Source organism: Leuciscus leuciscus, assembly GCF_965113295.1.
Source record: "Leuciscus leuciscus genome assembly, chromosome: 6".
Classification (NCBI taxonomy): Eukaryota; Metazoa; Chordata; class Actinopteri; order Cypriniformes; family Leuciscidae; genus Leuciscus; species Leuciscus leuciscus.
In genome coordinates this window covers 21,735,522-21,762,715 of record NC_138730.1, presented here as the reverse complement: position 1 = coordinate 21,762,715, position 27,194 = coordinate 21,735,522, and the positions used below count along the sequence as shown (strand labels likewise).

Sequence of the window (27,194 nt, the reverse complement as noted above, 5' to 3'; positions counted from 1 at the left end):
GGTTTCATAATGAGGCATTTTGTATAGATGACCTTACACAAATTTACCATGGTAACCATAGCTGCAGACAAAGTATGGTGACAATTCAGGCATCAATTATAAATCTCATGTTCACAGTGTGTGCACATGATTGGTCCTATAAGGCTCCTTTTACAAAGTAAGGCTGACCTTCACATCATATTTATATCACGGTAACCATCATACATGAATTTATTATTATTTTACAGAAGTAACAATAAATTAGGCCTAATATTGTATTTTGCTGGAAATGATTACACTGTAAATTATGGTATATTTTTTGTAAGGGGAGACCCTGCTGAAAAAAAAATAAAAAATAAAAACCATCACAGCATTTCTAATGGTTTCCACTTAAAATACCATTACAAACCATCAAGCGTTAACCATTAAAACCATCACCTAATGGTTTCAGTTTCAGTGTTGCGGTTTTCCCGCAGAATTGGGCTACTTATGCTGCGGGTGCATGTGGGGGGTCTCCTTCAAACAATGTAAAAATATTTTTTTTTGATTATTTTTATTCCATTACTATAAGTAGTAGGCCTATGGAATTTTGGGAAGCAGTATCTGTGTGTCGGATTCGTTTGGCCTACTATCATAAGCGATGTAGGAGCTGAGCACATATAGCTGATGATGATGATGAGAGGGTTCCTCCCCCCTAAACACTCATTGAACACATGCACACATGCCCACCCGCTCATTCACAGTCACACCACTGATCAACATGGGCTCCTGTGCAACCTGTTACTGCCAACATGAATGGAAAATATTACAACTCTGAATGATTATCTTTTCATTTTGTAAAGAATATTCGTTTAGTGAGGGAAATCTTGTCAGTCAGAATCTGCCGAGACTCGAATCCAGCGCATGGAGCGCGGCTGACGTGCATTGAGTGACAGGAGTATTGATCTTAATATGAGTTGGGTAGCGGAACCCGCGTGAAAGACGCCGTATTTTTTAGGACGGCGTTTTCGACTTCGGGAATTAAACGACAGGCTTCGCACGTAGCCTATATCCTACCCATAGAAATTCATCATCAAGCCTGTATAATTCTTCTGGACGTCGACTAAGCGGTAAGACATTTTCTTGTTCAAGAAGAGACGCTGATGATATTTCTAAATCACTGCCTAGTCTTCATAAAGCATGAAAAGCTCGCGTGTATTTGTTTAAACGATGTCTTTCACCACATTTAATCGTCTCATGCGCTTATCACATCCGGTAGGGGTAAAACCAGCATTGAGGTTGCTCATTGCGCTTCTATTAGTACCTACGCATTTAACAGATTCATCACACAGTTAATGAAACAATGTAATTTAAACGGGTATTGTGTGAAATGATTAGCTTCCTAAGTCTTCAGAAAGTAAAATGTGACCTTGGTGTTGTGAAAAGCTCCAGTACAGCTGCATATAAGGGAAAATGGGACTGTGAAAACATCTTTTTTTTTTTTTTTTTTTCATGACTTGAGTAATGAGCCATTCACTGTCAAAAATGTCAAATTATATAGTAAATGGAAAATGTTACAGTAAAACCTGTTAATTAGTTATCTGTAAGTTAGTTTAAGATATTGTAACAACATTTTTACAAAAACTTAGTTCACCCAAAAATTCTGTCATCATTTCCTCACCCTCGTGTCATCCAAACCTCTAAGTCTTTTGTTCATCTTTGGAACACAAATGAAGATATTTTTAATAAAATCAGAGCTTTCTGTCACTCCACTGACAGCTACGCAACTGACACTTTGATGCTTCAAAAAGTTCATAAACAGATTGTAAAACTAATCCATATGAATAGAGCGGTTTAGTCAAAATTTTCTGAAGAGACACGATCACTTTATATGATAAACAGATTTAATTTAAGCTTTTATTCACATAAACATTAATCAACTCACGTTACGGAGCACGTTTGAGCTTCCGCAAGAACCAATGAGGTTCATTCTCATGTTACGCAGCAAGTTTGAGCTTCTGCAAGAACCAATGAGGTTCATTCTCGTATTACAGAGCAAGTTTGAGCTTCTGCAGGAACCAATGAGGTTCATTCTCGTGTTACGGAGCACGTTTGAGCTTCCGCAAGAACCAATGAGGTTCATTCATGTGTTACGCAACTAGTTTGAGCTTCTGCAAGAACCAATGAGGTTCATTCTTGTGTTACGCAGACAGTTTGAGCTTCCACAAGAACCAATGAGGTTCATTCTTGTGTTACGCAGCTAGTTTGAGCGTCCGCAAGAACCAATGAGGTTCATTCTTGTGTTACGCAGCAAGTTTGAGCTTCTGCAAGAACCAATGAGGTTAATTCTCGTGTTACGCAGCAAGTTTGAGCTTCCACAAGAACCAATGAAGTTCATTCTTGTGTTACGCAGCTAGTTTGAGCATCCGCAAGAACCAATGAGGTTCATTCTTGTGTTACGCAGCAAGTTTGAGCTTCTGCAAGAACCAATGAGGTTCATTCTTGTGTTACGCAGCCAGTTTGAGCTTCCACAAGAACCAATGAGGTTCATTCTTGTGTTACGCAGCTAGTTTGAGCGTCCGCAAGAACCAATGAGGTTCATTCTTGTGTTACGCAGCAAGTTTGAGCTTCTGCAAGAACCAATGAGGTTAATTCTCGTGTTACGGAGCACGTTTGAGCTTCTGCAGGAACCAATGAGGTTCATTCTCGTGTTACGGATCACGTTTGAGCTTCCGCAAGAACCAATGAGGTTCATTCTCGTGTTACGCAGCTAGTTTGAGCTTCTGCAAGAACCAATGAGGTTTGTTCTCGCGCATCAAGCAAGTTCGGTTGAGCTTCTGTTTATGTTCGCTTAAGTTTATATGTGAATAAAAGCCTAAATTCGATCTGTTCACATATAAAGCGATTGTGTCTCTTCAGAAAATTTGGACTAAACCGCTCAATTTAAATGGATCAGTGGTAGTTGTGTGAACTGTCAATGGAGGGACAGAACTGGCTTAGATTTAATTAAAAATATCTTCATTTGTGTTCCGAAGATGAATGAAAGTCTTACAGGTTTGTAACGACATGAGGGTGAGAAATTAATGACATAATTTAATTTTTGGCTGAAAAATGGGGTAGTCCTTTAAAGGGATAGTTCACCCAAAAATGAAAATTAGCCCATAATTTACTCATCCTGAAGCCATCCTACGTGTATATGGCATTCTTCTTTAAGATGAATACAATCTGTGTTATATGAGCGGAGTTATAATGAGCGTGAATCAAGGTTATCAAGGGTTCAGGGGTTTGGTGTAAATCGATGCGTAGGCCGTCTGCCGGAAGCTAGTTATTTTAGTCGATAAAGTTTTTTTAATATGGATATTTTTCTTACACGAATGCATCACTTCGCTTCAGAAGGCCTTTATTAGCCCCCGCAGAGCCGTGGAGCACTTTAATCATGAATAAATGCGCTTTGATGGACTTCCAAAGTCATACAGCCATTCACTCCCATTATCAAGCTTGGAAGAGTCAGGACTTTTTTTAAATACAACTCAGATTGTATTTATCTGAAAGAAGAATGCCATATACACCTAGGATGACTTCAGGGTGAGTAAATCATGGGCTAATTTTCATTTTTGGGTGAACTATCCCTTTAATTTCAAAATTCTGAATTACTTTATAATTGACATTAAACTTACCACAGAAACTGATTTCGCCAAGTACATGTTCCTGGATCAACATCTTTGTTGATCCTGGAACAATATTCCATTCAACCAATCAGATTTGAGGGTCAAATGTACAGTTTATGTCAAATTTAGTCTTACAGCCAGGGTTAGGTGTTTCTACATTAGTGTTATTAACCTATCATTTCCCTTTGATTTTAGGGATAAGTTACAAGTTTTAGTGTCAAATGTAGTGTTTGTCTTTATGTGCTCTGTCTTTATTATTACTGACCACAGTTGCTGGAGAAGTCAACTTTGATGAAGTTTAAGTCATCATGTGGCCTTCCATTGAACCACCTGTGTTATTCCCAGTAATTTAATTACATTCAACAATAACAAACAGATTCTAATAGCTCAATAAATGGCATCTCATAATGCTTGTTACATTAAAGTTCTGACAACACTTGCAGTTTATAATAAATTATGCCACTCATTCTGTTTCTTCACTACAGGTAGCTTCCCAGCCGTATGAAGCAAGCACCCATTAAGAAGCAATGCTCTTTTCCTACAATTTGCTGATAAGGACTTGGCGGTTGTGAGTGGGGTTGCGGCCGCAACGCTGTAACTGTGACCCTCGCCAATATGGTTTGCAGTGAACAGAGTTCTGGCACATCAGTGCCCAAAAAGGAAACACAGACCCGCAAGAAGCGGAAATCCCGCCCTCAGGGTCTACCTTCTCCTGCCCTTTGCTGCGCATGTGGATTGTGTATTATGTTGGCGGGCATCAACATCACGTTAGTGGGCGCCTTCGCCTTCAGCACGCTTGTACCCTCTAGCAATCCCCCAATCATCATCGGACCGATACTCTTGCTGGTGGCGTTCTCCTTCTTCGGGGCTTGTTGCATCTGCAGCCGCTTGCCTCCGCCTCAGAGCTCTCGTCGGTCCAAAGCAGGTGGCGGTCTGGGCTTTATGGGTCGGGGCGGAGGGGGGTTAGGTGGAGGGGCTGCATTTGAGATCGAGACCAGCGAGCACACAATGCAGGACACCACAGCTGTGCAGCTCAGCCCCACCAACTCCCCCTGCTCCTCTCACGCCTCCAGCCCCGAAAGAGAGGCTCCCGCCACTGCCGCCAATGCCACTGTCCCCGCCCCGGAATACGTCCCTCCACGAGCCTGCAAGCTCTTCACTATGGAGGCCAACGGACCCAGCTCAGCAGCCTTTTCTGCTTCTACAGGGGGTGGAGGGGCAGTCCGGCTCACTTTGCCCTCAGACTGCGCCGCCACTTAAAGCTACCAATTTAGGTCGCTCTCTGAAGAAGGGCTGGTATTACGTTATGTAAATAGTTTTCAGAAGGGAAGACAAGCACTGTGTGTGAAGAATTCATTTGATTAGCACAGCTGGCTTGCGCCACAAGGTGCAATAACAATTGAAACGTTCGCATAAATCCAGCAGGTTGCTTTTTGGAGTCCGCGAGGCCCAAGCCATGTGTTCCCTAATAAAAATGACAGAGGTATGTGAGAAGCATATGAAGAGCTTTTTGTGTTCTCTTATGCTCTCGTATCCAAAGAGAGAGAGCCTTGAAAGGTGAATCACTGTGGCGTGCTTCACATATTCATACTGTGCCACTGTTACTCAGAGCATTCACAGTTACTGCGCTCAGAAGAGACAGAATCAGCTGTTGTGTAAAGATGGCTTTGGAGACGAGCCTAAGAAACAGAACGGAGAAAAACATTAGACTGCGCATTGTCATATGTCAGTGCACAGACAATAAAACAGAGATGTTGTATATTTTCTCTTAAATATTTTGTCTTTGTCATTTTAAACAGTAAAATACATTCAAGGGTAAACAGTCTTTTTTCGATGACACTCTGTGGCCGAACACTTTGGATTTTGTCTTTATCGGATGCTTAAAAAAACCGCGACACTGTGCGGAAGTACTGATGTTTTTTTCTTGTGACTTAGAAAACGAAGTTGCTAAGCAGTGCCATAGTTCGAGTTCAAATTGGACAGGTAGTTCGACTTCAATGACAGACGGAATAAAATTATAAGCGTATCCGCGTTATTCAGCTTGTACTCGTTCTGTTGTTGCAATTTGTTTGTTCATGAGAGTTGTGACATTATTTAATGAACCAACGGTCCATTTTTCTGTAAAAAAGAAACTAGCCGCAAGCCTTCAGTCTTTATTTTACACTGTGGTTTATAATGCTGCCAAGTAAAACGATATTTCTTTCCCTTATGATTGCCAAAGGCTGTTTTCTCCTCCTAGTATCCCTCTTCTGTTGTCAATACTTGTCTAACGTCAACAGCACAGTAACATCTGAATATACTGCCTACATCTGCTCACAGTATTCCTCCACAAAATGTCTCACTGTCTCTGTGCCCCCTGGTTTTCCTTTGCCATTTGAAAGCAAGAGCCAGAATTGTTCTCAAACACGCCCTCCATCACTGACCCACACTGATGGTTCAAACCAAACAGCGAAATCATTTCCCTCATGTTGATTCTACCAGAGAGTTCAGCTAAAAGCAGCTTTCGGTCGCTGAAAAAGCAAAGGACATTATCCAGTTATAATTGTTTTTAAATGAATACGATCTAATGAAGTTTTTAAAAGTAGCTACGGTTTTAGATTTTCTCTCGTTGTCATATTCATCAGTTCCAACCAGATAAAAGGGCTGATTTTTACTGTAATAATTCTGTACTGGTGTTTCTTTTCATTTGCATCCGTTCATGTACTTTCATCTGTGTAATATAGTTCTGTATATTTATTATAAGTCATATGGGTGATGGGTGCTGAAGAAAGCGCAACATGTATTGCATGCTTACAAAAAGTGCATCATAAATCCTCAATGAATTCAAGAGAAACATTAAACTCATGGATCCGCTTGTTTGTCACTGGATTGTGAGCTTTCCATGTAGTTTTAGGGAAACGAGAAGTTGGATAGGGAGCCGTGGAAACATTGGCATGTTTATATAATATTAGACCCTACAAACTACGTCCATCTTTGTTTGTAAGCTGCTACACATCTGCTATAGTCTGAATGAATTGAATGCTGCCTTAATAATGACAGTGATCTCAGGATCAAACCAGTGAGGGCTACTCAAATGTCAAATGAGAACATTTGGTTATGTGGTATTGCTGTGTTTATAGAGATGTGTTCATTACTTTCTACCATGTGTGTTTTCAAACAGGTATTTAAATGGAGGGAAGTGCAATGAGATGCGGGTTGAAAGGTTTTGATAATGCCGATTTGCGTTATTGTTATTAATTTGGCAAAAGGCCACGTTGAGTAAAATGTTTTAAGTATTGTTGGCACTGAAAAATTGAATTGTGTGTTTTGTAAGTTGTACACATCATAATTACACACTGTTTAACTCCCACATGCATAATTCAATTAGAATTGTGTCCACACCTGTTTTGACTCCTGTCTTTTCTGAACCCTTCTCTTTGTTCTTTTGAGTATATCTGTGAAAATTTTTTTACATTACATAATGAAAAACCACTATTGGCATGCCAGAATATACATTACAAGCAATGTATTTTCATTTTGTCATTTCAAGCAATATAAAACTGCATTTGATGTAACGTGTGGCTACAATGGTTGCGAGGCTGATCCCATTTACTTCACTGGACTGACATGCTATATGGATAGCTCTCTCAAACAAGAGGTTCAATTACTTTTCACATATGCTTACCTGTTAAGAAAATAGTATGTGAAGAAGCAAGCTCATAGCTGAAACTGTGTTATTAACTGGGATGTTCACTTTCTAGTCACAAAACCAAATTCAGCCACTAGAATCTAAAAAAATCATGAATATAAAAAGGATTTCACGAGGTTTAGTGTGATTTCGTACAATGATTTATACAAAAAAAAAAGGTAAGCAAGAAGGTCCACCCATAAATGTAACTGTCAGTGGGGTGTAAGCAGATCGTTCAAAAACGTACAAATAAGATTGTACAAATTCATATGAATTAGCCACCAATTCACCAAAACATAAAATAGTTACAAATTGTTATGAGCTTTGGCTTTATAAGAGGTTCACACGATAGATGTACTTACCATCTTTAAAGTCCCCAAGAAATGAACAATTCTTGCTTTTTTATGGAATACTGCATTCATCATTTCATTCATTTATTTATATAACACAAATAAACACATTGTGTAATGTAATCATTATTAATAATTTATCTGTGCACATCATTATTTTTTTTCTAAATTGATGTAAAATTCAGCATCATGATGTGTTCACTGGTGCAAGGGGACATGAGATCACACACTGAAAAAAATGTGTTGTCAGTTCAACTCAGAAAATACTGAGTAAACAGATGTTACATGTGGTAACATCTAAAATAACTTATTTTCCACCTTGATGTAAATACACTTAAAAAAATAATTCATTACCCTTACTTAATTGAAGAAATTTTTACACATAACTTAATTTAGTTTATTCAAAATAAATACGTTTAGTTGGGTCAACAGTGTCGTTCATCATTATGCACAATGTATATAATCGTAAGCCTAAGTAGTTTGTAGAGCGATGCTTTTAAGAAATGCAGCCCTAGGCAGTGGATCTGTAGTTCCCAGCATGCTTTGCAAGGGACTGCATTAAGAGTACATTTAGGGAATAAGTAAGTGTTATTTTATGTGTTTTTCAGTAAATGGAAAGATGTTGGTTTTGTTGGACATTTAGGAGTTTCTGTTATTGAATTTTGTGGCTACCATTGTGCTGAGGAGTAGCACTGTCAATTGTGATTTTAACTTTGATGCAACATAATGTGTATAATAACCCGAAATCACAATTTTTCAATGAAGCAAAATTTGCCAATCAGCAAGGAGTGGACAAATACAAACCTTTTCTTCTTCTTTGTCCTTCAGAGCATCTCCTGTAGCTGACACAAGTCATGACTATTACTGCCCTCTATAGGTGTACTGCAGTCGTAGTGTGCAATGTGTCCATCCTGAGCTTTATTGGAAATTGTATATTGGGGTCAATGTAACTCAACTAAGTTAAAACAGCATAGCCTTGTTTTATGTTAGCCTACATAAACCTGATTGAATTAGGTTACAACCACAAAATTTGAATTTAGGTAGAATCAGGTAGAAATTCCTCCTTAAAGCAACAACTGCACATTCACTTTTTACAGTGCAATAGCAAACCACAACTATCCAACGATCCAATCAATTCCTGATGAACAAAATCAAGTCCCGCCCTACATTTTTTCTTGTTTGAGAAGCTGTTTCACTTGGATATACGTCACAAGAGGGAAGAAAACACTATTGTAACTTCCGTTTCATGCCAACTTTAAAGAGTACCACTTGCCTGCAGCTGAATATCCCACTATATCAGGGGTGTCTTACCCTGCCCCTGGAGGAAAAAAAAAAAAAATACAATTTAAGACCAGAAACGCGTCACGTAACTGTAAGAGTTGAACTGATTATGCGCTTGTTTGTAAGGAAGTTTGGGAATTATTAACGTATGCTGCCTTCACGTGCTAACGGAAATTTCCTACTTCCTACTTCTGAAGTTGTGATTACAAGTTCTTCGCATTTAAGTGCTGTGTTGTTGGAAAGAACAGAAACCATGGAGGACACCAAGTTTATTCTTTCCTATTGGTAAAATCTTATTAAAGCCAAAATGATAACGTCCCATTCATTGGCAAACATTCACCACGGTCAGCTTACTGACGATTCTGGAATTTAGGTCAAATACAGGCTATTTTTGCTGTGTGTAGGCTAATACATACAATACGCTTCAAATGATTATTCATATAGCCTATGTAAATATGCACTAGTTTAACAACTAGACAATGCGATGTAACGGTTGTGGAGGGGAAAAAAACCTAATAAAGAATAGTCACAGCAGCAAGTTGGAGCTAAACTCTGCAGGACAGTGGCCTTCCAGGACCGAGTTTGGGCACCCCTGCAGTAGGCCTACAGAAGACTGGGGCTATAGTTGTGACACTACGAAGTTGTAGCAATGGCTATATCTCGGTAACTAAAAACGTCCAATGTGTGTTATGGTTTCAAACACCTCATTCAACCCCCTCTTAAATTAAGGTAGCCTAACTTTTGTGCTCCAAACTAAATTTTTGCGAAGGTGTACGGATGAACAGGAGAACACAATACAACCACACTGCAAAACAGACGAGTCTAGCCTATAATATGAAAAACTAGGCTATATAATCAAATGTTGTTACAAGTTTATACAATTTTTGTTTCATCCACAGCAATGTTTGTCCAAACCACGTCAACCTGTTTTCAATTTGTGTACATTTTTTGGAGATGCAGAGTTAACACACCTACCTTGATGCTGATATAACATTAGGCTACACTCTTATGGTTGCTCGTGAAGCTGTGCGTATTGTGGAAATTCGCTTCAGCTCATATAATTGCAATGTTCCAATCAATCCACCCCGAAATGCTGAGAAAGAAAAAGAACATTTGTTTTGCGTGTGTGCTTAATTGTCACTTTATAAAACGTGACTGTGTTCTCTAACGGATTTCACTGGCAGACAGCGCCCTCAGTCGGTATTTCATGAAACTACAGGTCAGAAGCATCAACTAATTAAAAAAAAAATCATAAATATGGTTCATGACAATCTGGTTATTTTTTGTGATTATCTTTTTATTTCACTACCACAGGATATATACATTTTATGTTATTATACATCAAGTATATAAACATCAAAATTAAAACTATTTACAGTTGCCAAAGCCTTGAAAAATAAATAATAATACTAATAGATGCAAAATAAATAAAATGCAATGCAATTTGTGGCATTGTTAAGACCCATTTAAATTATGCATCAAACCTGAGGAAAAACAGGTGGTTTCAAAAGAGCGACAATAACTTTGTTCCAAACATCCAAAGTTGAACTTCGTGCTTTATGAATGACAGCCAGTGATCTTTCTATAAGAACAACATCTCTGAAGTAATTATACCATTCTTTTATTGATGGGGATCCAGAAGAAAACCAAGAATGAATTATGGTCTTTTTTGCAGCAGTTAAACCTGCAAATATAATTTTCTTAGAAGCCAATTTAGTACCAATAATAAGTGATGAGTCATCATTAAATAAAAATAAAGTAAGCCGTTTAGGAATTGGGAACTCTAATATATCTTCAAGAAAATCTGCCACTTGAGACCAAAGGTTAGAGACATCTGGGCAGTCCCAGAAGATATGCAAGTAAGTGCCAACCGTATTCAAATCACATTTTTCACAATTTGGGGTATCTATAAGCTTCATTTTAAAATGTCTGTATGGGGAAAGGTCTGCACAAACTTAAAATGGATTAATTGGTGTGCAGGATTCTTTGATGACAAAAACAAATTGTTCCATACATTGTCCCAGTCCAGTTCCATGCGTCTCTCTTTGAGGTCATGATTCCACGATTTTATCACTCCCAGGGGTTTATCACGTTTTGTGATTAACTGTGCATATATTCTAGACACCAGTCCGCTGCACGATGTTCCTGGATAAATCCACAGACTCAGCGGATGAGCACAGAGGGGAGAGTCCCAGGGAACTCCATTAGCTTTGATAGCTGACCTTAGTTGCAAGTACAAAAACCAGGAAAATCCAGGAAGAGGGTATTTTTCTTTAAGGTCCTGAAATGATTTTAAGCCATTTTGTCCATATAGATCCTGCAAAGTGTAAACTCCTTTAGAGGCCCAACTTGTATTGAAATATGAGCCATGCTTCTGCAATAGATTATAATTGTGCCATATAGGGGAGCGATCACAGAGTTTAGTAGTGCAGCCCATTTGACTCTGAACAGCTGACCCAACCTGCAGAGAGTTACCTATAATTGGCCCGAACATCTCATGTGCAGATTTAGGTTTAAGTCCTGCAAATAACAGATCTTCAATTCTATGTGGTCTTACAATTTCTTGTTCTATCTGACGCCAGGGAAGTACAGAGTGTTTGTCACACCAATGATTTCACCCGAAAGGACCAATAATACAATTTAAAGTCAGGCAGTGCAAGACCACCAGACAATTTCATCCGCTGAAGAGTACTAAGACGGATACGGGGTTTTTTACCCTCCCAAATAAAATTAGAAATTCGAGACTGCAGCTCCTCAAAATATTTTACAGGTGGAGCTAAAGGAATCATAGAAAAAAGAAAATTTAACCTACCCAAAACAATGACATTTTGAGATTGGACCATCTCTGCATATCTGCGAAGATTTCAAGTTTAAGTTTATCATAATTTATGCGTGATATATTCGACAAATTTGTTATTTTTAACCCTAAATATGTAAATGCTGTGTCATGCCACTGGATATGAGGAATAGGTGGTAATGGAAGGCATTTTGCAGAGGCATTCAATGGAAAAAGAAGGGATTTATCCCAGTTTATTTTATAGCCAGAGAATTGATTAAACTGGGAGAATACTTTTATTATTTGAGGTAAGGAGACATGTATATTAGTAAAATATAAGAGTATGTCATCTGCATAAAGAGAAATTTTATGCTGAGTTCCTTGTATGACTATGAGTGATATCAGAGAATCAAGTCGAATCGATTGTGCTAGTGGTTCTAATGACAATGCAAAAAGTAGGGGGGATAGTGGGCAGCCCTGGCGGGTGCCACGATGCAGAGGAAATGACTTTGACAGAATGTTACCTGTTGATACTACTGCATAAGGGTTAGTATAGAGTGTTTTGACCATAGATATGAATGTTTTTCCGAAGCCAAAGACAATCTGGTTATTAAAAAATACTTACCTACTTAATTATAAAAAATTAAAAAAAGATTATATATATAAAAAAAGATATATTTAGTTTGCACTTCCACACTCCTTGGGCATCTCTTAGCTCAGCTTTTTTGGTTCAAAGAAATTTTTGGTGTTTTTCAGTAGTGAAGCCTTTTTCCACCAGAGGGTACTAGTCACAAATTTATTATAACACTAGAATCTTATAGCTTCATCTGAAACTACACAATATCTCCACCAGTTCCTTTGAGTTGTGTCTGTTAGAATAGCTCAAATAAAGCTAGTTCCTAATCTCTGATGCATATGTATTGTTCTATTAAGTATGAAAAACACAAATTCACAGGAGTCTGAATGACAGTAAATTTGACAAACAATTTGCTTCATTACCACATTAAACCATATTAAGCTTTTCTCTCCATTGGAGAAGTGCAAATACCACGTGTTTTACATTTTTGCATATGCATTAATGTATCTGAATCACATAGCCTCTTAAACATGGTAAAATAAATTATGTAAAATAAATCTGCTGATCTGCTGCTAATAACGACAAACCTGTCTTGATCTGTACTTTACCTGTATAATAAAAAATGTATTTGTACCATACATTTTACAATAATATTTGTCTTCGAACAATAGCAGAGAAAACAAGACAAGACATTATTTTATCTCTTTTGATATTTCAGAAGCGTACTCTTTATACTAGAGATGTCATTAAGTTCATTTAGTGATTACACATTCACATTGCTATCTCTTTTTACCTGAACCATTTAATTACATTGTGATGCAATAAACTGCTCGCATTATTATACCCACAGCTGTTTCGATGTCAAGATGATTTGATCAAAGAGCAAAGTTCTCTTGAAGTGCAAGTACTTTAGTGTAAGAGTTTATCTGGCCATGCTCTAGCTTCTGACTGGATTTAATAAACGTGTTTATCAGCAGCACTGTCTCTTAATTCAGCTGTCCTCTGAAACCATTCTTAGTTACTCAACAGAGTCACTCGGGGTCAGTTGGACTGATGGCACCTCTAAAATTCAGCCTGTTTTGAGGTTTGTCTTCATGTTCCTTTAGCCAAGAACAACGATAGCTGACACAACTCAGCATGAGCTCCTCTGAGAATGTGTTCATGTGTTTTTCCAGATGTTTGCAACACGTTGGAGGTGTTGTTTTATTACAACAGATATGATTAGTCACATGCTAATCCTGCCCATCATACATGACCCAGCATGCCTGTATAATGATTTACAGTTTGTGAGGATGGCAAACCGTGCTGGTGAAATGCAGCGATGTAATGTAGTTGTAATGTGGAATGCAGAGGTCACAGTGAAGGTCTCCCTCCTGATCTACAATGACTAAGCAACTGAAATGCAAAAAAAAACTAGGCAAAAACAACAATCACAACTTGCACTACAGTGTTGAATGATGACTATGATTTTTTTCATTAATTCGTTCATTTATTTGAACCAGCGATATATTGAAAGGGCAAAACCATATTTTTATGCTATTATATTGCTTTTGAGATAGTGTTGTTATTGTTAACTAAATATCTTTAAAAAGATTTTGTTAATTAAAATTAAATTAAAATAGCTTTAAAAAACGTTACAAATATTGCCTAAAATGACTAAAACTAAATTAAAGCTAAATAGAAATAAAACAAAAGATATATATGATTAAAGCTGATTCAAAATATCATTAAATATAACAGTATTTAAATAATATTAAGATAACACTGTTTTGAGAAATGGTTGATATGGTGTTCATATATCTTCAGCCTTGTGGACTTTTTTTATGATAATTTCTTTATTTTTTTAATCTGTTGTTTGTATAAAATGTAAATATATTCACATATTAACATATATTAATACAACAAATGGGCTATTAGTAATTCGATTATCCTATCGTAATTTCAATGGTTAATACTTTTTCAAAAATTTCAATCATATTTATTCAATCATATATTTTTTTTTCATGATGATTCTCTTATTTTAAGATTGAGGGTCTGTGGAAATTCACACACTATATACATAAGAGGCATATGAAGATGCGATAACATTTATACATATACATAGGAGTTTTATGAAGATACGATAACGTTTTCAAGTCAGTTTAGTGTGACCTAAACATAACAAAAAGCACAAACAGCACAACTTGATTCGAAATCTTATTTTTCTGCTCCAGCCTTGTGTATTTCCAAGTGAATATTATCTCAGAAGAACTGGCAAATTTTAGTGTGGTTTTTGGGATGCGGCAGCCTGGGAAGAGAAGGTGCAGAATGCTAATGAGCAGTGGATTGAATGAATGAGTCAAAATATGTTTGGACAGTCTGTTACTAATTACCACTGCATATGCATTTTTGCAGAAGCACGTTTTCATACACAATTGCCTATGATAACTGGCACCCAGTCTTGGACGGCCCTTTCATGCAACCACATACATATGTAAGTGTCATGTACACTGTTTGTCAGAGACTTGTTTGTAATTTGAATAGGCCCAACAACAGCAATAGTAATGACTAAAGAGTTGTTATGCTTAGTCAGGAATATATGCATAAGGTGTCACTAATGAACAGTCTCAACACCTATGAGATATTTTATTCACTAACCTCTGCTTTTAACCCAGATTTGACTCAACCTACCAAACGAAGTAGAGAAGGAGACTTGCACTGTCTGCAGATGCGCGTGACTCTGTGTTTGTGTGACAGTATGGCGTGATTCTCTTGTCTGAAATCCCTTGTGCTCCCCTGAGGGACAGACGGGGTTCCTCAGCTTTCCCGATCCGCTCAGAACTGGACCGTGGCGGTTTTTCTAGGGAGAGAGAGTGTGTGTGTGTAAGAAACCTCGTCTGTGTCCCCAGTTTGAGTGCGTCAGGGAGGGGCTCAGAAAGAGAGAGAATAATCAAGCAGAAGAGATTAAGGAAAGGCGAGCCGCAAGAGTTCAATGCAAGCAGACAGCGGTTATGTAACCGCAGCGAAACTAACCCAGCTCTTTAATACGGAGTATACTGGGAAAGACCAGTGGAGACTGGAGCTCTCGCATGAGAATGGCCTCACTGCTGTTTATCGGTTTACCATTATTTGAAGACAAGTGCGTCTTGCTTTGTTCATCTGGCATCTTGCTGATGTAAAATTGGTTATGATAATATTCATAATGTGCATACATATCAATATATTATCTCTCCTGTCTGGATAGAGGTGTATCTGCACTGTATTAACATGTGCAATATTATGCAAATCATACATATTGTTTCCATGTTCTTTATGTGCAGATAACACGAAACGGACATTTTTTGCAACACCAAAGCTATGCAATTTGGACTGAAAATATAGATCTTCCAATATTTTAACATTTATTAAGTGCATTTTCCTTCTAGTTTTTTTTAACATGTAATTGTTATAATTTTTTTCTTTCGACTTTACATTTTTATTTGACTGTCCCTATGCAGCAGTGTTATTTTGAATATTATTTAAATATTATTATAGTTTTTTGTAATATTTTAAACTAGGGTTTTCTGTTTTATTTTAATTATAGTTTTTCTTTTCTTTTTTTTATTCTGATTATGTCCTTTCACATTTGATTCGTTTTAGGTTTAATATTACTATTTAGTTGCATTTATTTCAGTTAGCAGCCGAGGAAAAATTTCTCATTTTTGTTTACTTTAAGTTTTTCATCTGATATTTTTGTTTTATTTTATTTCAGCTTTATTTCGATCAACAAAAATGGTTTAAATGGTTTTAACTAATGATAATAACCCTGCTTTGCAGAATAATTCATAATAATTTCTTTAGAATTGATATAGATAATATTCACAACATCAATTTTTTTATTGGTGATGTTTGTTTAGATTGCAACATCAATGCTATAATTTAAGGTGTGGTTAATTTGCACAGAATTTTCCAAGAATGTCAATGCACAGGCTTCTGTTGCAGGGAAACATTGTGAGGGTAATTAAAGGGCACCCTGGCACAAAAACAAAATGTGTGAGAGTTTCATATAAACTGTTTAATAAGGATTTTTTAGTTTTAGTTTTTTTGCTCATCCAAGCCATTAGGAATACCAATGACCCTAGACAAAGAGTAGCCTACAACTCTGACCTCCCTCCAGCCTATAGTAAGCACAAGTTATACAAATGATCCACTGCTGTTGCGTAAGCTTCTTTTCAGACCCCTCAATGCGAATCATCAAAACACATCCTGAGAAATGCCATTGATGTGACTGACTGCACTCTTGCTGCTTTCAAACTGAAGTGCTTTACTATGAGACGAGATGCTTGGCAGAGATTCTGTGTTGCTCTGGTCATTAATATCTTATATGGGCTTTCCTTTACAAAGAGAAACTGATCAATTACGTTTTATTTTTGTCTATATGATGAGGTAATGGCTCTTTCATGCATGCATGAGATTGATCTAACTGTGACCCTTTGACTATACATATTCAAATAGATCAATAGAACGTGCAGCCCAAAATAGATTTGGTAAGAACAAAGTACACTTGGCATATTGCCAAGTTAAATTATTTGAATCTTATAATGTCCATATTTGCTTAACATGCTTGTGTACTTTCTTTTGTAGGCCTATAGCCTACTTGGTTCAGTGATCTAATATTAACTTACAGGACTTAAATAGAAACAGGATGACAGCATGGATTGAATTATTGATCATTTTGCTTAATATTTAGCTCACCAAACGCGAAGAACTGGCGCTCCATTCTGCAGGAGATTCACCCGCATGGCATCATGATGGATGGATTGGTAAACAAGTTGCATTACCACTGCTCACCAGTAGAGGCCTCCACCACAGCACAGATCTGATGTGATGAATCAAACTGCTTCAAACTGGTTCACAGCTGTATTTTGAAACGATGCCTCTTTTCTTGTCATAAATACTTTTTCATTATTATTATTAGACTGAAATATGCAGTCATCTGAATCAGCAATCAAAATCCCAACACATTTAGATGTGTATATTACGATGAAATAATATTAAGATATTATTAAAGGTAGCCTATTTATATTGTGTATATTATGGCCCAAAAAAGTTGCTGTTGCTGTTTGTATTTAAATAGGCAAATGCTTAAAACTCTATGATTGGATCATTATTGCAGTGATTATTATGTTTTATGTTTGGCAGCAGTTATTCTAACCCTAATTGATGGGGTGTGTAGCTTTTCATTTCTTAAACAACCATGTAGGAATACACATCATGTCCAATGCCAATGTCAAGATTCATCGGGCTCAAATTGTGAAAGAATGGTTAGGAGGGAGCATGAAGAATCATTTTCACACATGAATCGGCACCTCTGAGTCCAGGCCTTAAATTCATTGAAAGTCTTTGGGATGTGCTGGAGGAGACTTTATAGAGTGCTTGACTCTTGCATTGTCAATACAAGATATTGACCAAAAATGTATGCACCTCTTGATGGAAATAAATGTTGCGATGTGATGTCTAATGTTCCTCCACAACGGATGGGACGTCTTTGCACGAGTGCAGGTCAAGGTCCCTGATTCACCTGTTTGAAGCACTTCATTCTCAATTGCTGAGCAGTAAACTGGCTAAATAGCTGGTGGCAAGCCTCCATTAGCTCATCAAGATGGGTTATGCAACAGGTGTGTAGGGGAGCCACTTAAATAAATGATGATTTGATGGGCTCTGTTTGAAGGAAGCAGCGCTGTAATAAAATATCAGTGAAAGCTGGTGTTTGAGAGCAGACGAGGAGCACAGATCAAACAGTGTAGTGTGTCTATTCTTCCCAGGAGATGGGCTGAATGGATGCCACATTGATGGAGAACTGTGTCGGTTTTCTGGTGTGGTCAGTTCTCCGCTCATTACCAGCAGGATCTCATCATCTCGCTCTCTCTTTTCTAAAAGGATCCCTCAGAATGAAATAAAAAGGGGATGCTTTACACTTTAATGACTTTCCCACAGTGCTCCCCAAAAAAACAAACAAGCTCGATGCTGTGACCGAGAGGAGCTCGTCTAATGAGACCGAAGTATACTGAGTCCAGTGTCTGACCAGTCCTGCCATCAGCTGCCCTTGCCAAGAGGGGGAATAATCATGCCTTTATGTGGACAGGGACCTCCGGGGACAGCTTTCTCATTACGTCCCCCCTTCATCACCCCACGCCGCAATAGCCACTCTGGTCCACCAATCTTTGGTTCCGATCTGGATCCCCCCTGACAGCAGATTGTTCAAGAGAATGCACTTGGGGAAAACAGGCAGTGCAAACACCCCCTTTTCACTTGGCACATAATTCTTAGCTAAGCATCTTTTAACAAGACCACAAGTTGGGGATGGTTCCTTTTCCGGCCTTCACAGAAAGAGAGAAGGCCCTGCTTTTAAGAGCTGTGATTTATGTGTATAGTTGTTGAGAGTTGCACTCTTGACACCTTCTTGTGACTCGGACACAGGAGGGATGCTGGCATGTAAAAAAAATGCTTCATTCAGATAATTCAATGCACAAAGTTTCACTGAGGCATGAAAAAACTTAAAGTCAACTAAACTGTTTTACCAAACAGAATGAAATAGTGATATAATAGTATGATAATTTGTACGAAAATGAGGTACAAAACATTACAAAATACTTTTTTATAAATAAATGCTGTTCTTTTGAACTTTCTATTCATTAAAGAATAAAAAAAATGATCACGGTTTCCAAAAAATATTTGAGCACAGCTGTTTGTGACAGTTGATCATTGATAGCAGCACAACATTGATAATAATAAGAAATGTTTCTTGAGCAACAAATAATCATATTAGAATGATTTCTGAAGGATCATGTGACACTGAAGACTGGAGTAATGATGCTGAAATAATAATAAAAATTCAGCTCAGGAAGAAATTACATATTTCTTAAGATATATTAAAATAGAAAATAGTTATTTAAAAATTTCATAACAGTGTACTGTATTACTGTAATTTCGATGCAATGAACTGTTGTCTTATGTCTGCGTAATACACAAATGTTACAAATGTGACTTGTGATGTGTTGCGAATGTAACATGATGATTATGTTCTATTTTAGTTGGAATAACATGAAAATTCTTTGTATGTTCCGCATAATGATTGTCTTGATAAGGATTAAGGCAGCTGACATTCCTCACACACTATGCTGACCAAAACTGGACACTATTACTGCATTCGTTTTCATTGTTTTTGTTTTTGGTGGCATGTGCGTGTTCTGTGAATGGAGTCTGTCTACCAAAATGAAATCAGAACAGAATGTGTTTCTGAAACTCTCAGTGTGTAGCTCATAACAGCAAGAGACAGCCAGCAAAACTGCCACAAGGATAACCTTACAGTTGCTAAGCAACAGAGTATGTCCCAGTTTAATGTAGACCTAGGCATTGTACTGCAGATCTATTTAAAAAGTGTAAACACATAATATTTACAAAATTAAGATCATCTCAATGACCCCTTCAAAAATGAGACGACTGAAAATATGTAACCCGTGGCAGAGGTTGACTTTTGGGTATATGAGTGAAAGTAAGAAAGCCCGGGTTTGCTACAAGCTCCAGGAATGGATAAAGCTCATGATGATGATGGAGCAGTGACCGGACATTTTCCAAAGTGTATGGAAGTCTCCATCGGGATTTCAAGAATTATTCAATAAAGAGTTTAAAACGATGGATCAAACCAATCATCTCTGACATTAAAACTTTGATTTAAAGCTCAAAGCACAAAAAATGTACACTCTCTCACTGGAAAAAGCCCTTTCACACCAAGAATGGTAACTATAAAGATAATGATTGAGATATAGTAGAGTTTAGTACAGCTATAACGACAACGGCACAGAGAAACAATTTGGAATCACTTTCAGAAAGATTTTATCCAGCTGATGAATGATAAAAACATCGGCAGCCAATCAGAATCCATCCTGCTATAATAAGCTCCAGCATTTAAAGTGACAGACAATCACACACTTAGAATAAACAGAATGATATCGTCTAAATGTCTAGCAGGCGTCAGGTGTGCAGACACAGCCCTGTAAACATTACATGGACAGAACATCCTTGGCACCACATTCTGTAAAGCTCACCTATTTTTTTCTTAGTGAAAATGGTCGAGAGAAGTGTGCAAGAGAAATTTATTGTAACTCAACCAGTCTGCTGCATAACAGTTGTTCACTAGCTCTACTTAGGTTTGACATTTAATGAATAGACTTTTGTCCAGATCATAATACAATGTACCCAGCCATACACTTGAATTGTGGTTACTGAACAGGTCAGACAGGAGTGTTCTCCCTTTTCAATTACTTTCTATGGATAACTAAAACTCCAGGTTTAAACTGCCGCAAAACACAATACTTTGGCTTTGTTGACCGAGTCAGCCCTGTCTACATAATACAGGGGTCTGGTTCAGTATTTCCTGTGAGATTTCTAGCACTCACAGAACAGTCTCTTATACAACAAAACAACAGAGTCCACTGAGAGTTTACAGGTTCAGTTCCATAAAGCAGCAGTGTTTAGCTCGCACAATAGCCCTTCATATAATGTTTCCTCAGTGATGGCCTGGGCTGTTACGGCCCACTCGGTCCTGTCTCTTTCAGCCCTCGCTAGGACTTCCTAATCTGTTCACTGATCTGCTTAGTTGGACTTCCTGTTGGACTGAGAAAAGAGAGGAAAGTTGTGAAACGTAAATCTGCTCACGCTTAAATGTGTGGCAGGGCTCATTAAAGGTACAAATTGGAGTTGGATTTGGTATTTTGTAAATTCGGTTTTTGGATTTGTGAAATACTGTGCCTTGTAGTACAGTAGGAGGGCACCTATCTGATCTGAGGGGGCACAAATCAGATATTTTGCCCCCTCGTGCCTCGTGGCACCGGGCCTGGAACACAGGGGACCTTCTAGTCAAAAAGGTTAAGAACCACCGATCTCATTATATATCAGTCAGCAGATTGGTGTATGAAAAACATCATTTGTAACCCTGAAAAAAATGTATGGTGTACTGCCATGGTATTGCCCTTTATCTAGTATCTTATCATTGATCCTACAAAAATAAAAGACAGATTGTTATGCCATCAAGTCATTATTTGGGTGAGATATTTTGTATAGTCAATACAGAGGCCACAGTGTAAGAATCAACCATTTTTTACTCATTGGTATTACAGAGCATCAGAGCAAGTGGCTTGTTTGATTGTGTAGGAAGCAAAGCCTCTGCAGATGAGTATAGTTGTGTCTGGTGATGTGTCAGTGTCCCTGTGACAAACATCTTCCCTGCCATGTGATTCAAGCAGTGTGAGGCTGATGTCAGAATCCATCATTCACAAAGAAACTCTCTGAAGCGCACAATCACTCACTTAATAAGCACCCAGAGATGAAAGATTTATGTTTAACAAAGATATTTTTTGTCTCACAAAGGATTTTTTATTTTTAGAATATATATTGTGAAATTAAAACTCATAATAGTTCAATCCACTCATCTTAAAAAGAAATGGTAGATTGCACTTCTATGTTATAAGCATATAAGTGCTATATTACATAGTTGTATCTTGTTTTAGGGATGTTTTGATATTTTTTTTATTGAAAAACATGGCAAAATTAGGATCATGATTTTTTTTTTTTTTTTACTGCAATTCTTGATCTAAGTACTGAAAACTCAGACCTAATCACCGGATTTAAATAAAAAAGCAAACATTTGTGAAAATGTTGAAATACAGGGCTTAATGAATAAATGTAATAGTAGATATAAATGTGGCATTTAATAAATACAAATTTATGTCATGAAATTCTAGATGGTGCTGGCTGATAGGTCCTTAACTCAATCTGCTTGCAATCACATCATTCTATGTAGGGCACAGCTGATTGGTTCCTGCTGTATCAGCAGCCAATGGGATCGCTGCTCAACCTTCAAATACTTGGTCAGCATTTGCTGTAGCAGTGCAGCACGCTTTCAGAAACCCTCCTCCTTCCCCAGCTCCACCTGTATAGATCTGCTACGGGCTATTCATATATGCTATATTGTACAGCAACAGCATGTCTTACTTGCTCACAGCAGTCGTGTATGTATTGGCAGTAGCAAGTCCTGTACTTGCTCTGCAGCAGCAGCAACAATAACAGCAGCAGCAGCGTAGCAGATCTATTCCGCCAAGACCTAACATGTTAACATTGTCATATCCATTACCATGTCAAACACGACGAGAGTTGTCATGACAGAACAAGATTTCTAATGATGTGCACATGTAATCTGAACGACTTCATTTAAACTAGTTTTTTTTTTATATAACATTCTAATAATAAACACTACATGATGGTTGGCTGCAAAGAAATGCTCAATAAGAAACACACAGACTCATGCACTTGAAGCTTATCTTGTTGTTTTCAGCACATCTAGATTAACACCAGCCATGAAAAACAATTGCTCTGGATTTCAAAGCTTTACAGTATTATGTCAGAAGATGCAACCAGCATTTTAACTGTAAATTTATCTGATGTATCTCCTTCTATAAAGCAATATAAAGGGTCAGGGATAGACGATTCTGTCTGTGCCATTCATAGCTGTTCTCCAGTTATTATGAAGTCCAAAGTAATCTTAATTTTCAAACTTTTCTAGGGTATTTTTCGACGAAAAGGGGCTTACAGATGCTGAATATATCCATTCTTAAGCTTAACTCTGCAGTGTTGCAACACAAAGACTGCCTGGTTTCTTCTGCTCTGACTGGCAATTTTTGGCTAGTGCCAACTGTATACTTTGTTACACCTTGGCAGCACCATCCAATAATTGCGTTGTCCTGTTGGCTCACTGTAAGAGGCTTACCGTTCACACAACTGCCCTACACAAACATGCCACAAACATGCCATGAAATACACACTTATATAACAAGGCATGCATCTTTATTTTTTAACTCACGTACAGCATGATTTGATTTGACCCTTGCCTGCTTGGCACGCTAACACATGTGATTCGGCAGGACTACAACTGTTTCAAAGAGGCTTTAGCATGTTCCCCATGATGTAGCCTTTCAAATTCTAGGGGTCTTGCACAAACTGAGCCCTATATGAATAAACAAGAACCATATTACATAACAGAGACAAATCTGGGAAGGACTAATTATCATAGAGGCTCACAATAGGCGTCTGAATGCCATTTCACGGTGTCAAGCTCAGTTTGGAAATTTCACCCATAATGACTTGAGGCATTTCGTGACACCCAAACTTCCTGGCGCACATGCACTATCCCCATTCAGTCCAATGCTCTAGTGTGAATCCAGTCCATGTTCTTTATGAGAGCTTAGGTTAGAGGGGCTGGACTCCAGACCGGATATTACAAGACCACCGCTTACGGCTGTGGATTTCTCTTGTTCATGAGAGCATATTGCCTTTAACAAGGCCATCAAATTCTGAGAAAAGATAATTCTGCTCTATTCTTTTCTTTTGAACCTGGCACTTATATTAGTTTCTCACAGTGTCATATTGTAACTTGGAAGGCGTCCAGGTTTAGAACACAATGGCCTACAAGTTAAGTTCAGATGAGTGTCACATTTTGCATGCTTACTGTTCAAATGACTAAATGACATGCACAATTAGGGTCAGTTCACAGATAATAATTTTTTTGCACTGCACTGCGCAGCTTTAATTTTTTTTTAAATATGTATATTTTTGCATATCTTCATGCTGGCATCTTTTTGACTGTGCCGCGTTTCTAAGAAGCTACAGTGTATGTTCAACCTTGCTCCAACATACATACCAGTAGTTTTCAAATAACCAAGCTCTGCAGGGCTGTGGCTCTCCAGGAACTGAGTTTTGCACCCCTGCTTTAAGCTTTTTTTGTCAGATACCACAGAAGAACATTATGGACATTTGTATGTTATGTGCCCTTCAAGTGGATTCGGGAATATTGTAATTCCGAGTAATGAGCATACAAATGACAGAGTGAAGTTGTATTTATAAGTAGAAATTTATAAGTATAGTCACGGAATTCTAGATCATTCATGAGTTGCCCAGTTGTGACGTTAGATGGGGTTGGAAGTCTTCACTATGGAAGTCGTTTTCAAAAACCTGTTTTCTGTGACCTAGAATGGCATTTATGTGTGGATGAGAGGCCAATTTACAGCAAAAACTTTTTTCCCCAGAAATATTGTATTTGTATGAATTGAGATTAGAAAAGAAGTCAAATGCTGTGTTCGAAATCACACCCCATATCCTCATTCACTATATTCTCTATATTACTACACTCATTTAGTCCATTTGAAGGAGTGAATAAAAACGAGTGAGTGAATTCAGACGTTAGTGCGCAGGAAGGGCTGTCGGCTGTCGCTTTTGCATAGTTTGTGCTTGCTGTTTAATAATCATTTAAAATGTAGCAAATTGACAGTAATAATGAAAAGATTTATCTTGAACTCTGCCATGGAAACAAGCATGTATAAACCTTAATTAATCGATTTAATCAATTAAAAAGGAATTTATTTGTATGATATTACTCTGTAGCCACATTGGAACATATCGCCATCTTCTAGCTAGACAGGAATTAATTCGATGCGTGACTCTCATAGTGCATTATGGATATTCCAACGCAAGCATACATCGGTTGTACACCCTTTATTGCGGTACATTGTGGGATTGAATGAATGCACTTGATAATGTCCACTATGGTTTCGGATACCTCTACAAATGGCTGCCCCCTCAAATAGTGTCTATTTAAGGGTATAGTGGGCGATTTCGGACACAGACGAATAGCCGTATTTTATATTTCAAGATCAGCTTATCAAATATTAGCCTGTTTTCTGTATGTAGTGGCTACAACTGTAAAAGCTAGTCTAAAACGTGATGTGAGAGTAATAAGGAATCATGGTGCATTAGCTTTGGCAAAGACTCAAAGATTAAGAAACTCAAAGATTAAGAAGCTCAATGGTTTTTAAGTTAAAGTATATTGATCCGCATTGGTTCCATTCAGATTGAGGCTGAACGAAAATAAAGCAGTTGAACACAAAGTCCCAGTTCTAGCTGAGCAGTGTTTGTGTTCTCTCAACACAATCAACCAGCACAGAGCTTATTCATGGACTTAATCCAAATGGCTTTATGACAAACTTTGAGCAATGAAATGGCCATTGTTCACATTGAACCAGAATTGTAATTAAGACCGGTCAGCCTGATCAACAAAACCTCTAAGAGAAGAAGAAGGACTTTTGATGGGTCCTCATGGTCCACTGGGAATAGTGATAGCCTCATCAGCAACGGACTGGACTCGAATAACATGGAAAAGACAGCAGCCTGCCAGCATTTGAATTAGGACCCATCCGGAGTACAATTCCTGATTTATATTTGGTTCAACCATTGACCACATAGTACTGCACTAAACGGCGACAATGTTCCCACAGAACAGACCTGCGGCTGAGGTAAATGTTCCCGCTCATCCAGGGGGACCTGTGTGCTTAAAAAAGACTTGCACATTTTGTGAGAACCAAGTGCAGATAATAGGAATGAAGGTCTAGCCTGGTCATACTACAACAACAGGTAAAAGTCTGTTAGGAAGAGTTGTCATGGTGCCATTGCGCTCTTTACAAATACGTCTCAGTGGGAATAATGTGAAAGGCAATCCGTTAAGCACAAGAGAATTATCACAGGATAAGGTCAAGAAGAAACAAAGACGCTTGTATCGTGGGCTCTTCTGCGGTGAGGGAAAGACCTTCCCCTCACAAAATAATTCTCCCACATCTCATCTCATATTCATGCCAAGCTCTCACCTCTCTTCAGAGAAGAGCTAAATCATGTATAAAGTACTCAATCATGCATGCTTGTTCACAAGAATGATTTTATTGATTATAAAATCACATCTATTTGTTTTTAAAGCCTGTCATAAACTTTCTATTGATACTTGAATGTCATGTATTTTAATATATTTGTAATTGTACATTTGTAATAAAGTTGCAATTTACATTTAAAATGAATTAAATATATGATTAACAGTTAGAATTATGATCTGTTACTTTATGTGCTTTATGTTAAACTTGTACTTCTTTATAGCATGCTAAAAGATTATTAATGGTTTAAACTGTACTTAAAACTTTTAATTTGATGATAGTATAACAAAATGCAGTTTTTAAAGGGGTAAGTGTTAGCATAGTCATTAAAGTATAGTCTCTTTAAGTTTACCTAAGTGGACTTTTATTTCATTAATATTATATTATCTGCAAGTACTTCACTTTTAAAAAATATACTTTCAAGATTTGAAGTACAATTAGCAATTTTTCACAAGGGCATGCAGTACGAATTAAAAGCAAACAATGCTATCCAACATAACAACTAACATGTATGAGAGACCAGAAACACGAGAGGAAACTCAGTTATTACATGTATCACATTAGTTATATGTCATACATAAAATCCTCTTCAAGCTGATTCTATCTTTACAGTGACCATGAATGCTATCATCCTTAGCCGCTGGAGGGAAATCTCTCTCTCTCTCTCTGCGTGTGTGTGTGTGTGTGTGTGTGTGTGTGTGTGTGTGTGTGTCTGACTCTCATGCTTTAACTTTTAGCAGTATTACACCCTAGTGACCCACCCAAAAGCCGTCCCAATCATGCTAGCATCTTTTTATATAACTAATTAATGCTAACCTCAGGCTCAAAGCATAGCGCCTCAGCTAATCTCACTCAAGGCAGCCAACCACTTTCAGGTCATGCAGCTGTCTTTATGACATGCTTTCTGATAACACAGGGTCATAAACATGGTGTGCATTATAATCAAGACAGGGTGTAATCCATGTTAACAAGGCATTTATCGCTCATTGCCTTGAACAAGAAGACAGTCTCCATATCATGAACTTTTTGTCCTTTCACTTTTATTGAACTCTCGAGTGAGTTGCCTTCTTTCCCTCAGGCATCCAGCATTTTGTCTTTATTTTAGTTGAGGTGTAAGAAAGAAAAACAGTTACAAGTATGTTTTCTATTTG

At 37.7% G+C, this 27,194-nt stretch overlaps 2 protein-coding genes across 3 annotated transcripts in view; one reads left to right on the top strand and one right to left on the bottom strand.

Annotated features, from left to right (window-relative positions):
- The window catches only part of glula (glutamate-ammonia ligase (glutamine synthase) a), a 116,724-nt gene that overhangs the window by 71,778 nt on the left and 17,752 nt on the right, over window positions 1-27,194 (bottom strand). The gene's annotated exons all lie outside the window — the stretch shown is intronic.
- Window positions 68-7,108, top strand: tmem275a (transmembrane protein 275a). 2 transcript variants are annotated; one of them, XM_082172188.1, is made up of 2 exons: window positions 68-1,088; window positions 4,112-7,108. In XM_082172188.1, the coding sequence occupies exon 2, from the start codon at window positions 4,242-4,244 to the stop codon at window positions 4,884-4,886; it is 645 nt and encodes a 214-aa protein (XP_082028314.1). In that variant the 5' UTR covers window positions 68-1,088; window positions 4,112-4,241; the 3' UTR covers window positions 4,887-7,108. The 2 variants fall into 2 exon arrangements, with proteins under 2 accessions (XP_082028314.1, XP_082028315.1); XM_082172189.1 differs by lacking the exon at window positions 68-1,088 and adding an exon at window positions 2,479-3,543.

Bases quoted from the DNA above. Each gene is read 5' to 3' on its own strand.
- tmem275a (XM_082172188.1), top strand. From the start codon at position 4,242: ATGGTTTGCAGTGAACAGAGTTCTGGCACATCAGTGCCCAAAAAGGAA.